The 14,037-nt window shown below is 34.6% G+C and overlaps 3 protein-coding genes across 6 annotated transcripts; 1 reads left to right on the forward strand and 2 right to left on the reverse strand.

Annotated features, from left to right (window-relative positions):
* Positions 1-360: 360 nt before the first annotated feature.
* LOC110645554 (protein MID1-COMPLEMENTING ACTIVITY 1) lies at positions 361-3,401 on the forward strand. Of its 2 annotated transcripts, XM_021798762.2 has the most exons (7): positions 361-867; positions 1,572-1,924; positions 2,018-2,124; positions 2,320-2,391; positions 2,520-2,626; positions 2,864-2,957; positions 3,109-3,300. In XM_021798762.2, the coding sequence occupies exons 1-7, from the start codon at positions 487-489 to the stop codon at positions 3,159-3,161; spliced, it is 1,167 nt and encodes a 388-aa protein (XP_021654454.2). In that variant the 5' UTR covers positions 361-486; the 3' UTR covers positions 3,162-3,300. The 2 variants fall into 2 exon arrangements, with proteins under 2 accessions (XP_021654454.2, XP_058007815.1); XM_058151832.1 differs by having other exon boundaries at positions 2,864-3,401.
* Positions 3,402-3,628: 227 nt separating this feature from the next.
* LOC110645553 (uncharacterized) lies at positions 3,629-8,798 on the reverse strand. Of its 3 annotated transcripts, XM_021798761.2 has the most exons (12): positions 8,565-8,798; positions 8,189-8,276; positions 7,461-7,754; positions 7,024-7,182; positions 6,148-6,288; positions 5,959-6,015; positions 5,454-5,592; positions 4,774-4,878; positions 4,484-4,674; positions 4,323-4,364; positions 4,150-4,237; positions 3,629-3,988 (listed from the first exon to the last, which is right to left on the reverse strand). In XM_021798761.2, exons 1-12 carry the CDS (start codon positions 8,690-8,692, stop codon positions 3,966-3,968), a joined length of 1,455 nt encoding a protein of 484 aa, XP_021654453.2. In that variant the 5' UTR covers positions 8,693-8,798; the 3' UTR covers positions 3,629-3,965. The 3 variants fall into 3 exon arrangements, with proteins under 3 accessions (XP_021654453.2, XP_058007814.1, XP_021654452.2); XM_058151831.1 differs by lacking the exon at positions 8,189-8,276 and having other exon boundaries at positions 8,565-8,585; XM_021798760.2 differs by lacking the exon at positions 3,629-3,988 and having other exon boundaries at positions 4,058-4,237; positions 8,565-8,723.
* A 2,176-nt stretch (positions 8,799-10,974) lies between these two features.
* Positions 10,975-13,554, reverse strand: LOC110645561 (ferritin-3, chloroplastic). The gene is made up of 8 exons (XM_021798769.2): positions 13,125-13,554; positions 12,573-12,656; positions 12,423-12,483; positions 12,213-12,300; positions 11,859-11,920; positions 11,643-11,708; positions 11,444-11,507; positions 10,975-11,266 (listed from the first exon to the last, which is right to left on the reverse strand). The coding sequence occupies exons 1-8, from the start codon at positions 13,430-13,432 to the stop codon at positions 11,211-11,213; spliced, it is 789 nt and encodes a 262-aa protein (XP_021654461.1). The 5' UTR covers positions 13,433-13,554; the 3' UTR covers positions 10,975-11,210.
* Positions 13,555-14,037: the final 483 nt, after the last annotated feature.

The following is a 14,037-nucleotide window of genomic DNA, read 5'->3' on the forward strand; positions in this document are numbered from 1 at the left end:
AATTAAAATCGAGAGACTCTACAATTTAATTTTGATCTCTTTAAATTATTATATTGAAATTAATCTGGATCAGATCAACGATAATGATTAATGTTGTAGACATATTTTTGCTTTTATCAATTAATTAATTAATTAATTATACTTCATTGATCTCATAAACAACTTGATCAAAAGTAGAGCTTAACTTTTTAACAATCTGATTTATGTCCTTTGATTATCTTAATCATAGAGCAAGCGTTACTCTTATTATTATCATTATTATTATTACATAAAATTTTATATATAACATGAAGTTTATCTTCATAATCCGATTACAGTCATGTTTTAATTCGAAAAGGAAAGGAAATCTCTCTCTCTCTCTCTCTCTCTCTCTCTCTCTCTCTATATATATATATATATATAGATACTTGCACTTCCACTCTAAAGTTACACCCGTTCTAGTTCATACCCTTTTTTTCTGTCTATAGAGTTGATATCACAGCAACTATGGCAAGCATTTCACAAGTGTCAGGACTAGATGCTCTAGGCCTAGCGAACATGATCATATCAGCAGCGAGAAACGCCACCACACACCGGAGAAACTGCGAGCAGCTCGCTGAGCACGTAAAGCTTATAAGTAACTTGCTAGAGAAGTTAAAATCGACTGACTTGATGAACCTGCCAGCTACAAAAGAACCTTTGGAGGCCATGGAAGAGGCTTTAAGAAAAGCACTTGATTTGGTGGAAAGCTGCAAAGATAAGAGTTATCTTTACATGCTTGCTATGGGGTGGAATGTGGTTTATCAATTCAGGCAAGTTCAGGCTGAGATCGATCGGTATCTCAAGATTGTGCCTTTGATTTCTCTTGTTCATGAGTTCAGGATGCAGGTATTTTATTATATGCTTAATTTTACTCTTTATTATTATTATTTTTTTCAATTTATGGGCACTAGACACTAGAAGATAGCTGAAAGCATCAGTCTTTGAATTTTTTGCCATTTTCTGGGAAGACGTGCAAGATTAATTTTGTCTTTTGTTTTCTTCATTTGACCCATACTCATGCTCAAATCAAGCTGTAAAAATTACTTTAATACTACTGAATTAGGGTATATTAGTAAAATAATTGTTTTTTTATTGTTATTTAATGGAGGCACAAAGGGCAGGCTACAATCGGTGGGCTACAGTAGAAGGTAGCCCTCTCCCTTTATTGCCGGCCGATAACGAGATTTGGACTTGAGACCTTCCGACTTCTTACATTTTTAGGCCTAGAAAGACCAAACAGACTACCCTGCAAAGAGAAAAATTCCAAGTAATTCTTAGTCAGTGTCTTAAATGTAAATAGAGAAAAATTCCTGCGTTCCAGCATACAGTTTACTGTAATCTTGACCATTGATATTAGTTGGGTGGTCCATATATGTATTTTTCTTTTGGGCTTCCAAGAACAAAGAAGTATGATCCCCAGAATATTCTAATCTCTAAATAATTTGTCAGCAGTTTTTATTGAATTATTATTATTTTTTTGAACAAATATGGATTATTGTTGATTTGACAGAAAAATAATGCAGTGACAAATATTCAATCTTTGCTTGCAGAATATAAAGGAAGGCCTGCAGGCCATTGAAGAGGATCACAGAGAATACACTCTGGAAGAAGAGGATTTAGAGGCTCAGAATGTGATACTGAAACCTGACAGGACAAACAAAGACGCCAACGTATTGGAGAAGTCACTGTCTCGGCGATATCCTAACCTGGAATTCTATGAGGCTCTCCAAGAAGAGAAAGAGAAGCTGCATATTGAGCTGCAAAAATCAAGAACAATCAATGATCCGAATCAATGTCGCGTAATTGAACATCTCATTGAGGTCACAGAAAATGTTGTCAATGCAATTCCTCAGAAGAAAGTCACTAAACTTATTGTCAATGAACCAACTTACATGGTATCCGGGTAAGTTCTTCTGAGACGCTACAGTGAAGCTTTCTTCATCAGGGCTTCTGTGAAAAATGCTCTTATGGAGTGACCAGGGAAATTCTACTTCAGGTTCATAACCAATGCAAAATCCAGCTATGAAGACCTGAAGCCTGATGATAAGACACAATCTGAGTGGCAGGTTGACCTTTTTGATTGTTGTGAGGAGCCTTGTTTGAGTGAGTTCCTGTAATCTTTTCTTATCTAAATTTAATATAATCAGGATTTTCCAGGAACATGCAGGGTATAAAAAGGATGTTCAAGCTTCCTGCATTACAGGCTCCAGAAAGAGTCAGATATATGTAATTTTCCTTTAGGTCCATCGATTAAGTTTTTATAATCTATATATTAATTTCTCTGGTTTTCTGATATAGGCTTGAAGACCTGCATCTATCCATGTGGCACATTTTCAAGGATAGCCAATGTTGTGTCGAAAGGGGAAATATGTAAGCTTTTCTGATAAAAATATAAAGCAAAGTTATCAGGAAGTGCTAGTTATCTTCCCAAATAACAGATTTTACTGCATAATTCTCTCAGTTTAAATTCCTCTTACACCTTTTCTTGCGTAAAACAGCTCGTGAGCGTGCAGTGAATGATCTAATGGCGTATGCCATCTTCTGTGGATGCTGCTGTTACACCTGCTGCATAAGGAGAAAAATTAGGCAAATTTTTAATATAGAGGTATTTTTATCCTCTATTGTGGAAGATATGAAAATCCTCCTTTTAAATGTAGCAGTTCCTAACCATAAAATTTTGAACAAATAGATAGAAAATGCGGAAGCAAAGCATTTGCTACTCTCTTGTATCAAGTCCTGACATAAAAACTTGTACAAGGATATATAAATTGAGACTTGAGAGAGTTAATTTGCTTGAATGATTATGAATTTATGATCATAAAAGAATCACCACCGTGTGCAGGGAGGTTTGTTTGATGACTTCTTAACTCATCTTATGTGTTGCTGTTGTGCTATGGTTCAAGAGTGGAGAGAGCTTGAAGTCAGGCGCTTTGAAGGTTTGAGCAACAAACTTCGATTTCCTAACATTATTGGCTATTTGTGTTTAGAGTTTTCAGCTAATAATGCACTAGATTTCTCATATAATCCCATTTATAATCTGAGTTTTAATGCCAATAGAATCTCTCTGATAAATCCCTTTCTGTGCAGGCTGCCAAGGAAGAAAGATGATTCCTCCCCCTTACCAATACATGAAACCGTGAACCACGATCCCTTCTCTCTTAAACCTCTTCATCTATGTTTTGATGGTTCCATCAAGGGTTTGAATCTTGAAGTCGTCCTTGTTAAGAAAATTTTATCTGAATACCACTCCCGACCTGAATGTAGATTAGTCCCATTCATATGTGCGGATGGGGATACTGCGTAGTTAATTCAAAAAAAGAAAAATACATGCAAAGACCAAAATTTTGCTGTCTACTTAATTAAGAACAGTTTTGTATGCATCTAATATACTCTTAAGATGGACTTTTAGCTTAAATACACTCAAAATTCTACGTGATATTGTGGCATCATGCATCATCAAACGATGGTGTTCATGTTCTCTACTTACCTTTCTCTTTTTTCCTTCTTTTTGTTCTAGGCATGAGAACCTTTCCCAAGGGCAGTTGGTACTAAATTACCAACTCAGACAGTTCAAAATAATTCCTTGGACAAAATTGGAACTACAGAATTATAATAACGTGAAACCCATTTCTACTCAAGTACAACAACAGTTCAAATTCCAACACATGCCAAAATTGTTTGTTAATTCATTATTCTAGAAAATCAATGGAACTTCTAGTCAGTGCAGGAAAGAGGTGGATCCAAAAGCCACTAGCCAGTCTGGATAGATATGTGATTTACAAGGAGCACAACATATCAAGATGAAAGGAGTAACGTGTTCAAGTCCTGCCTCAGAAGTATCAAAGCAAACTACCATATCTGAATATGAAGTGAGGTCAGTGAACTTGCGCAGTCAGAGAAGCAATGTCGATATTGACGATAGGACCAATCCAGGTGGAACTCTGCTAAAAGGAAGAGCTGCCCTTGGCTGAAAATTACATAAAAAATGGAGTGCCAATAAGGAAAAAGTATCATGTAAGAATGGTTCTCCATTTGTTTCTTGAATAACAAACTATAAATCAGCTTTGGTAGACTGTGTCTCATCTCTCCCCAATGAGAAGAGCCGGTGAAACAGTAGCAATAACTTACTAGTTTCAAACTTCTGCTCTGGTTGTTCCAGTTTCTTAGCGCAGATTGTATTATAGTCATGCTTTAAACGAGGACCAACTATCATGTCCTGAAGAAAGAAAGAGAATGAATCTATAATGAGCATAAGAGAGTGACTCTATCAATATACTCTTTTAGTTGAATGAATCTAATACCTTAAACTCTTCAAATGGACAGAAATCAGAATTATTGCAACCCTATTCACAAAAACACAAAAAATTAACATCTAAAGTATATATAGGTATAGATCAGAAATTAATAAAATCACAATCAGATCAATTGGAAACAATTGATCAATTGGACCAGAAAAACATACTGGCATTGTAATGGGACGTTCATTGTGGAGTACTTGGATGAAGTACTTGCTTGAAGGATTTGCTGGACAACTGTGAAGGACCAGTAAGTTGTTGCCAGCAAAAGGTGCTACCATGCTGCCCCACCAATTTCTACTGTGGGGAGGCCTTGGAGGAAGTTCCAAAGGTTGTTCTCTCTGTATTTTTTCAAATTCTGAAAGATTCCAAGGAATAAATATTTGGCATACAGCAGAAGTGACACATACATAGATTTGGCTCATAAAATGCGGATTCCATAGACAGAAGCACTCACCTGATTGTTCAAGAAAAAGACCAAGTAGACATGTGAAAGGAACCAGCGTCTCTGCATGTGCAAACCGTAGTCTTGCCTTCTCGTAACTTCCAGGAGCAAGTTGTTCTAAACGAACAGAATGCAGTAAAAATAGAGCTCTAGACTAAATAAGAGGTCATTGGCAAAATATCCTTTTACAAGGTGAACTGACCATTAGTAGAGAAGGAAAAGTTTACCATTGCTTCCCCCTAATTTCAAGCTAGCTATGTAAAAGACTTCAAATTACTAGATTTGCCTATTTCTTAGAAGGCAAAACACAGATATCTGGGGAAAAAATAATACAAACTAAATATAGCACCCAATGAAAGCTGCAACATGAAAATTTAACAGAAATATAGTTTCCCCCCCTCTTCTCTCTTTTTCATTAAAAATGAAAAATCAATAACTAATCACATCCCTCCCTTTTTGTTGATAAGCTATAAATAACTAATCATATCCTAATTATTGACAGTTGCTAAAGTCAAATCTCAAAATAAACATAATATACAAATTTAGAAACATACATGAATGTTCAAGGCTTCAAGCCTTCTCCATCCAAAAGAGATGTGCAGCAATAAGACTTAAAGGCAGGCGCACCAGACATGGCATAAAATACAAAAGAAGACTACATATACACACAATCCTTTGATGACGTGTATTACCTTCTTGTGCCTTAATAGCTTGCTCCATGGACTGAACAACATCTTTAAGCAATGGCACTCCCATTCGATAGTTTATTGATTTACCATAACCCTTCAATATAAACATCTCCAAGTCATCTGTCCATTCCAGCAAAGCCACCTAATCATTGAAATTTTTTGCAAGTCAATATCCATAAAAGAATGAAAACAAGCATGATTTGTAACTTGAATTTTCTGACTAGCATTCCTGTGTTCCCTAATAAAGATTATCCATTGCATACTAGCCAACACTCATTTTCTTAAGCTAATCAACCATGCATTTAACCTTTTAGCCATCCAACGTAAAGCACCAAAAATTAAGAAGTAACAAAATGATCATGCTCAACAAATGTTGTGTTAATGACACACACAAGATTTGCTGTCTGCATAGTTTCACACAGCATATTGATTGTCATCAGAATAACCCCTGCAGAAACAAGAACAAAAATTAGCAAAATAAAAAAAAAAAAGGTTAAATCTGATCTACCTCAGAAGGATTGAATAGACCACACGCTTGATCTGTTATATCCAACAAGGATGCTTCCTGCCAAATTGAAAATTCAAGGGGATATTGAAAAGCAAATGTCAGCTCAAAAGCCACAACTGAAATTCAGGAATCATAAAAGAACTACATTTTTTTATAATAAAAATTGCAAAATATTGCAGAAGAAGCTACCTGTTTACAGAGAAACCATAGAGAAGAAGTGTCTTGTCTTGTAAAATTAAGCTCATAACGGCTCACTAATGCAGCTGTAATTTCATCTAAAATAGGTTCCTTAAGGTTATCAACAGCTGGCTCTTGGCTTTTCCTAAAAGCCTGCATCCACAGGTTAGCATTTAGAGAAAGAAAATGATAAAAGATCCAGGCACTGCACTGGGCATGAAAATTGCCAAATTCACAAATTCCCAGTCTGTTTCACTTGAATAACTTAGAAGCGATTGACAAAAACTAAAACTAAATCTCAAAAACATCTATTAAAGGAACAACTACTTCAAAGCAACTTCAAGAACTAAATGAAAAGCTCCTCTCCTAGAATTCAGAATTACAGTGCCCATTATTCTTTGTATTAAAAAAAATTAACTAGCACCAGAAAATCATAGTGACCACTCATTAAAGTGAATTCACAGCTCAATTGCATCCAAAAGGACAATTCAATGTGACAGCACTTGAAACAAGAAGGGGAAAAGCATCCAAGAATGTTCTTTACAGGATCAAAATAATATTAAAAATAACCACAACACCATTAAAAACAATAGGAGGAGTCATTACTAAGTTCAAGTTGAAGGTTCCAAAAAAAATGCAGCTATAATAATGAAGCAAATGGTTTTGGCCTCAAAACATGGGACGACCAAAAGAAGGTGATGAAAAAAATGAACCTGACAAAAATTGGTTATTATTTTCTTCTGATATCGTAGAAATTTTAAATTTAGAGTTCAAGCAGCCATATTAAATTAGAACTCATAAAGATCATCCACTTAGAATTTAAGAGTTATGTCTTTGAATCCAAACACAAGCAGCCATGACAACTAAAAAGCAAAACCACACAGTTACCTTGTAATTTTCACAACAATCATGAAACCTAAGCATTATATCACTTGCACGGCTTTCACTGCTGACTGCAAAAGCTCGATGATGCCCTGGTCCAAGGCTTCCCTTCTCACTAAACAGCCCCACGCCAAATGCCACGGCACTAGCTGATGCTCGAGGAACCTACCACATTGGAGCAAAGGGGACTAAATGAATTCTTGAAAAAAAATGGACAGAAAATAAGATGCAGTCAGCATTAATGGGGTTGATGTCTCAGCCCCAGAAATGAAGATAACGGTATTCAGTTGGAAGCCCAAGCCACAAAGTCAAAACTCTAAAATCTAAAATAAATCAAAATTGGTATAGAGAGTAAGTTCTGTTATATAAATCTAAAAGTGAATCAGACCATAAGACATGTCAAGTATCTAGAACTGAAGAAGACAACTTAAGATAGAGCTCACCTGGGTAGCCTTTATAGGATACACATCAGGGTGATATTCCTCCTTGAACAAATCTGGAAATCTTTTCCTAATCCTGATTCCAAGATCATATAATTCATCTTCTCCTTTGCTAATCAATTCTCCACCTTTTAATTTGCCTCTCCAAGGAGATTTCCAACCCTGTAACCAGGTCGGAACTTTCTGCAAAGATAATTTCTTTTCCTTGGCATCTCTTATAAGTTCTTCCAAATGAGATGCCAACAGGTTCAACTCTCTCATTCGTTTTTTGGTTGGAGACCGAGTTCCATGTCTTGCCTGAGAAGCCAAAAGCAGAATAAGACTCATAACTAGGTTTTAATAGCATGATAGTAAGTTTCTTCATGCAAGTGATCACTTCAGCAAAACGCAGCACAAGTAACTAGAAAATTTAATCAAAAGAGAAGGCCCCCAAGGTGATGAAGCGAATGAAATAACCAATCAAACAGAGAGTGACAGTGGCAATATAAATGGTAATAAAGAAGAAAACAACTCCTGTTATTGTCTCTCAGGAATAAGAAAACAATCAAACAAGTACAAACTCTAAACTTGTTCATCATGTAATGCACCAATGTCAATGCTAATTAGTCCATCTACACTAACAAACAATTCCACTTTTCCCAAACAATGAAACTAAAGGATTAGTAACTAATAAATGAAGAAGAAGAAAATGATGCAACAATCCAAACATCAGAAAAGAAATAATTAATTACCACAAGGTTTAAGTGGATAGGAGTGCATCCCTCATGAATAATAAACTGTAAAGAGGAACTATTACCCACATCTTTCACAGCACCATATCTGCACCCCATGAAAAAAAAAAGTTCAGCTTCATTAAACAATAGCACAGTACTAGTGATATCCGCTAGTTTACCCTTCAAAATTGAAGAGAGATGAACACAACTACAAATTGTTCTCATCTGAAGCAAAAAATCTTTAATTTTTAATAAAAGGGATCAAAAGCAACACAAAAAAAAAAATAAAAAAAAAATTGCAAATTCACATCAATAACAATCAATTTATAACCAGAGAAAGCAAAACCTAATAACAAAACCGAATCTTAAAGCCGTATTAGAGAAAGAGTGAGACCTTGTTACGGTGGAGAGGTGTTGACGGACATCGAAGGCTTGATCATCGAAGGCTTGATCGGCAATAGAATGCAAGAGTATTGAAAACCAGAAAAGTACAAAAGAGATGGCAGCCGTGGAGGGCTTCATTTTCTCTCTTAGAACAAACCGGTATTGGCATTTCCGAGCTTTTATAGGACTCGGTGCAACCTTCAAAAAGAAGATTCAATTCTTGATATGGTGCCGCGCTCTCTATAGAACGCCGCCGTTTTCTGCTGCGTCCTGATGTTGGGTTTCTTTATTACCGTGCGTGATGCAAGTCACCAAATCACTCACGTGCACGTGGAAAATTACAGGGATAGCTTAAAAGAAATGAAGTATGTTATTATATTTATTTTTGTTTTATTTAAAGAAAATTTATAATTTATCTTATATTATATTTTAATCTTTAAAATTAAAAATTAATTATTTAATCTCTAAATTTTACATTATATTATATTTTAATTTTTATATTTTAAAAAAATTAATTATTTATTCTCTTAATTTTATATTATATTACACTTTAAAGAATAAATAAATTATTTAATCTTTATAATTTTAAAATATAAAATAATTTAATTCTTTTAATTTTAATATTTACAATAATTTTATTTATTAATAAAAAAATTAAATTATTCTATATATTAAAATTATAATGACTAAAATGAAACAAGTACAAAATTGAAAGACTAAATAATATAATATAATCAAATTTTAGTATTAAATAATTAATTTTTAAAATTTAAAAATTAAAATATAATATAAAATAAAATTTAAGGAACAAATTGTAAATTTCTATTTATTTAAAGCAGGCCAAATGGATAATAAGTGGTCGTTCACTTTCTACCAGATGAAAATTTTAATTCCCATGAATTCTTTGTAGATTTAAACCTCTCATTGATTAACCAAAATAATAAAAAAATTCAATTAATATATAATAATAACAATAATAATCAAACCAAACCAAAGTAATGGTTGAATCCAAACAAATCGAGTTCAATTAATTGGAGTCCATTTTGTTGAGCCTTTTTAATTTCTATATTTTCACTTTTTGGGTATATTATAAATTCTATAAACTACACATTAAATTAAAAAAAAAATCATAAAATAAAAAAGTCATAAATTGAAAAATCGGTCAGTTCATATTTTTATATTTAATGAAAAAAATGAAATCAAATTAAAAACTTAAATTTTTAAAAAATATTAAATTTAAATTAAAAAATCAAATTAAATTGATACGATTTAATTTTTCAATTATAATTTATTTTTTCTCACTCCACATTGCCTGTCTCCTAAATTAAATGAAACCTGGAAAAAAATACAAGCTCACCCATTTCTTAGTAAGTCAACAATGTAGCTCAATAGATTGAATTTTATTGTTATTAGGATGCCATTTTAGGTGTCCAATGGTCTTACGCGAATAGCCATAAAGTAATCACAGGGATGTTGATGTTTAGCCTTTAAAATTGTGGACACAGCCCATGAAAACTCAGTTGCTCTGCTGTACCTGCCAAATGTAAACTGTGAGAAAGTCTAATAACCGACTAATTAATACGGCCATTGTTTGTGGCCTGGACGGATTTAAACGTCTAAATGAACCCTGTCAACATTTCATTTTTATAGCCTCAAAGCGAAATCCAGACTTCAGCTTACCTCCCAATTCGCATATATCACAATTGCCTCTCAGGCTCAGCTTTGACCTCAACCCCGATCCCTTTCTCTTTCCAGTGGGCGGCTAGGCGTACCCATGTTGATGGGTCAGCGGTTTTCCTTCCCCTCTCAAGGGAAGGACCAGAACATAACTTTTGCCTCCATGAGTCGAGCACACCTAGAGGTGGCCACAAGTCGATTGCATTTTGTGATCGAGACACCTAAAGTGGTTAATTTAGTTAGAAGTATGGTGATTTGCAGACTGATTGCAGCCAGAAGCTGACATTTTTTACTAGAAAGGGTAACTCCATTAACTAAAATTGCAGCTAGAAGCTGACATCTTTTACTAGAAAGGGCAACTCCATATCACTAAAGAACGATCACATCAATGCAGCTATGCATTAACTAACAGTTCTTGCCAACCACTTGAGCAAAAGGAATACTACAAATTCTCTCTTTGGTCCAAATATGACAAGTGCATTGACTAAAGGATACAGTGGGGACCAAACAAGCAAACAATACCGTATCTCTTACAATTGCTCAATAGAATAGACAAATGAACTGGCAGCAAGAATTTCTTGGACTCCACACACCAGCAATATCAGCGTTGGATACCATATCATGGTCCACGGATGGAAACCACAAGCCCACCAGTGAAATAGATTCATTAATCATTCACTGAATCAAGTAGCATTGTGCCGTTGTCAATAGTTTTTGTGGTTGCATAACAAGAACCATAAAAATTGGGAATAAAAGACATCCATATATTTCAACTACTTTTAAACAGGATGACCATTGTCAAGTACGAGGACTAAAGCACTAAACCCCATTTTTAATGGTCTATCATCTATCAACATCATCTCACGTCTGAGGTAACCAAACCCCCAAAAATCTCTCAACAAAGAACTACTAACCCAAAAAGATAGCATAGAATAACCTTCAAAATGGTACTTAAGCAGCAAATAAGATGTCTCCATCATTATGCAACAACGGCCTCTTCCTCATGAAGAAGCATCTGGTCGAAGTGCCATACTCCTGGTGATCCACCGAAACAAATTTAGAAAACAAAAAAATGCACGGAAAAGCTTATGTATATAAAGGATGAGTATTTGTCCAAGGAAAAATTCATGTATAATAAGATGATGAGAGAACTTTGTTTAAGAGAAATGGTTGTGAAAGAAATGGCTATGAAACAAGATTTTGGGTTCATACCATGCCCTTTGCCCACTCTTCTCAACTGAGCAACATATTCAGAGATTTTTTTGATGGCTTCCACCTGCAAAGGAAACCATCAAAAGGCCAAGCTCAAATTTCAACACATGCATATATCAGTAGCATCTAAGCTGCTCATGATTGCAAAAAAAACAAATGCCCAATGACTTAATGAAGAAGGTAAACACAAAAGTTATACCTGTTCTGCTAAGAACTCACGTTCAACAAACTCACCCAACTGCACATCATGGTTTCGCTCAGCCACCTGTTGGTCAAAGTTGCAATCAAAATGTGATGCCAGGGCTAACAAATATAGCAACTTCAAAACATTTGTTTGAACTAATCATGCATTAAATTTTAAAATACATCTACTTCAAATTTAAGCAAAAACATCTAAGCAGTGAAAATTTCTTACACTGTGTAAGTTCAGGAGCTTTTCATTTGTTAATTTTTCCAGAGACAAAGTAAGCTCCATTGCTGAATAAAGAAAGTTTATCAAGTTAGTGCCAACTAAAAAGATAACAACACTTCACAAGACAACAATGTAATACAGCAAGGATCTCAACTCATTCACTGGTTTTTCAATTGCACAGCAATGCTAGAGGATAAGAGACAAATAATAGTCTTTGTAACTTTCATCAATCCATTAAAAAACATAGACTGCAGAATGCATCTTACATAGAAAACAAGGCCTTTATAAATCAAAATTCCATCAACTTGGTGTAGCGCTTTTCATATTTAGATACAAAAAAGTTAAATCAAAACTCACCATACAATGCATCTCCTTTTTCCACATGATCAAATTCCGAAAGGGGCATTACTATAGACTGCAGCTTCACTTTTCCGCCCCTTTTGTTCTGAAATATTAAATAATCACTAAGGGTTCATCTCTATTACGAAACCACATATCCTACCACAGCCTAAATCGCAAAAGACAACAAATACTGTATATAATTAAGAAGGTCAAAGGTTAAAGCACCTGGTATTTCATCAATTTCTCAGCATGCTCTCTTTCTTCAACACTTGATTCCTTGAAAAACCTGTTTAACAAAGCCACAAGTTATTTTTATCCCCCCCCAAAAAAAAAGAAGAAGAAGACAACTAGAAAATTCGGAGAGAAATCTTTTACTTGGCAAGACCCTTGAGAGCAACATTGTCCCTGTCAAAATAAGCAAATATGGCATGGTACACGTAGGAGACATTGTACTCCACACTGTCCTTCCAAACGTAACACAATCATTAGAAAGATAAACGGATATATAAATCTATATATTAGAGTTCTACTGAAGACATTATGGCACCCACTTTACTCGGAAATGCGTTCTAGGGGAGAAAAAAACACAGACAGAAAGAAATGCAACGGAATCCCAGCTCAAAACTAAAAGAAATATATATGGCAAACAACCACGAAGCCAGAAATAAGACCATTAAACAGTGTAAAAGAAATCCACGAAAATCGAGTTCCAAGTTGCACAAACCAAAGAAAATCACAAACAAAAGAAGCATGAGAAGCAAAATCTATAAGAAAAAACAGTTCAGTATAATAACAAAACGACACAATCAAATCATGAAAGAAACACTAAATCTCGTCCCCTATCAACCGATCATTTTGTTTTTTTGAGCAAACACAAAACAAACAAAATCAAGAAAAACCAAAATTACCCCAAGAAGGAACACTCACTTGATCTGTTCATTAACGGCAGCTTCACACTCATCAGAATACTTCTGTCTAGCAAGAGAAACTTGAGGGACAGTAGGGACCAAACTGAGCTCCTTCTTTACCTCTTCAAAGGGCTCAAAAATAACCCCGGTCAACGGCTTGTCATTTGAACCCTTTGATGCACAGAGAACAAACCCAGTCCCAGTTTTTCCACGAAAAATCGTAGGAGAAAGACTATTAAACGACGAAGAAACAGAGGAAAACAGAGGACCCAGATTGTCTCCATGGGTGCTCAGCAAAGAGAAAGCAGGAGCAGCCTTTAGCAACATATTTTTATGGATTTCTAAAGAAAGCTTTTTGATTATGAAGAAGATGAAAGGATTTGAAAATGGAGATGGAAGAAATGGGTTTGACTCCTGTGCTAGTGAGTGTGTATCTTGTGAGCCTGTGAGACATGGAAGTCAAGATATAGAAAGTGATGGAGGAAGAACGTTGGTCGTTGGATTATAAGACACGTGGAAGGTAATGATTGAGAGGTGGTGCAGTGAAGCGTGGCTGGCTCGTGGCTTATCAGGAGACGGATCGGGAGATCACGTGGAGCAGAGGTGGAGCCAGCAGTAGAATCGCGCAATTCTTATGTGGTCCCCCAAGTTTACGGTTTATTTTTTTTAGGCTTAAACTCAATTTCAAATTTCAATTTAAATTTAATTTAATTTAAAAATTAAGAAAATAAATTTTTTATTTTTTAATTAAATAAAAAAATTTAAAAAATTTAAAAATAAAAATTAAAAAATTAAACTTTATAATATTTTATTTAAATAAAATTAAAAATTTTGAATCATAAATTTTAATATTTAAGTTAAATTAAATTAAAATTAAAAATTTTGACTTAATTTAGATAAAACTTAAAAATAAATTAAATTAATCGAGAAGG

The sequence above is a fragment of the Hevea brasiliensis genome, chromosome 8, assembly GCF_030052815.1.
Source record: "Hevea brasiliensis isolate MT/VB/25A 57/8 chromosome 8, ASM3005281v1, whole genome shotgun sequence".
Lineage (NCBI taxonomy): Eukaryota > Viridiplantae > Streptophyta > Magnoliopsida > Malpighiales > Euphorbiaceae > Hevea > Hevea brasiliensis.

Coding starts and splice junctions, on each gene's coding strand:
- LOC110645554 (XM_058151832.1), top strand. CDS start 487: ATGGCAAGCATTTCACAAGTGTCAGGACTAGATGCTCTAGGCCTAGCG. Junction 868..1,571: donor TTCATGAGTTCAGGATGCAG/GTATTTTATTAT, acceptor CTTTGCTTGCAG/AATATAAAGGAAGGCCTGCA. Junction 2,125..2,319: donor TTGTGAGGAGCCTTGTTTGA/GTGAGTTCCTGT, acceptor TTTCTGATATAG/GCTTGAAGACCTGCATCTAT.
- LOC110645553 (XM_021798760.2), bottom strand. CDS start 8,692: ATGAAGCCCTCCACGGCTGCCATCTCTTTTGTACTTTTCTGGTTTTCA. Junction 7,755..8,188: donor CTATCCACTTAAACCTTGTG/GTAATTAATTAT, acceptor TTGGCTTCTCAG/GCAAGACATGGAACTCGGTC. Junction 6,016..6,147: donor TATGGTTTCTCTGTAAACAG/GTAGCTTCTTCT, acceptor TCAATTTGGCAG/GAAGCATCCTTGTTGGATAT.
- LOC110645561 (XM_021798769.2), bottom strand. CDS start 13,432: ATGTTGCTAAAGGCTGCTCCTGCTTTCTCTTTGCTGAGCACCCATGGA. Junction 12,484..12,572: donor GCTCTCAAGGGTCTTGCCAA/GTAAAAGATTTC, acceptor TTTGTTAAACAG/GTTTTTCAAGGAATCAAGTG. Junction 11,508..11,642: donor GTGAGTTCTTAGCAGAACAG/GTATAACTTTTG, acceptor TTTCCTTTGCAG/GTGGAAGCCATCAAAAAAAT.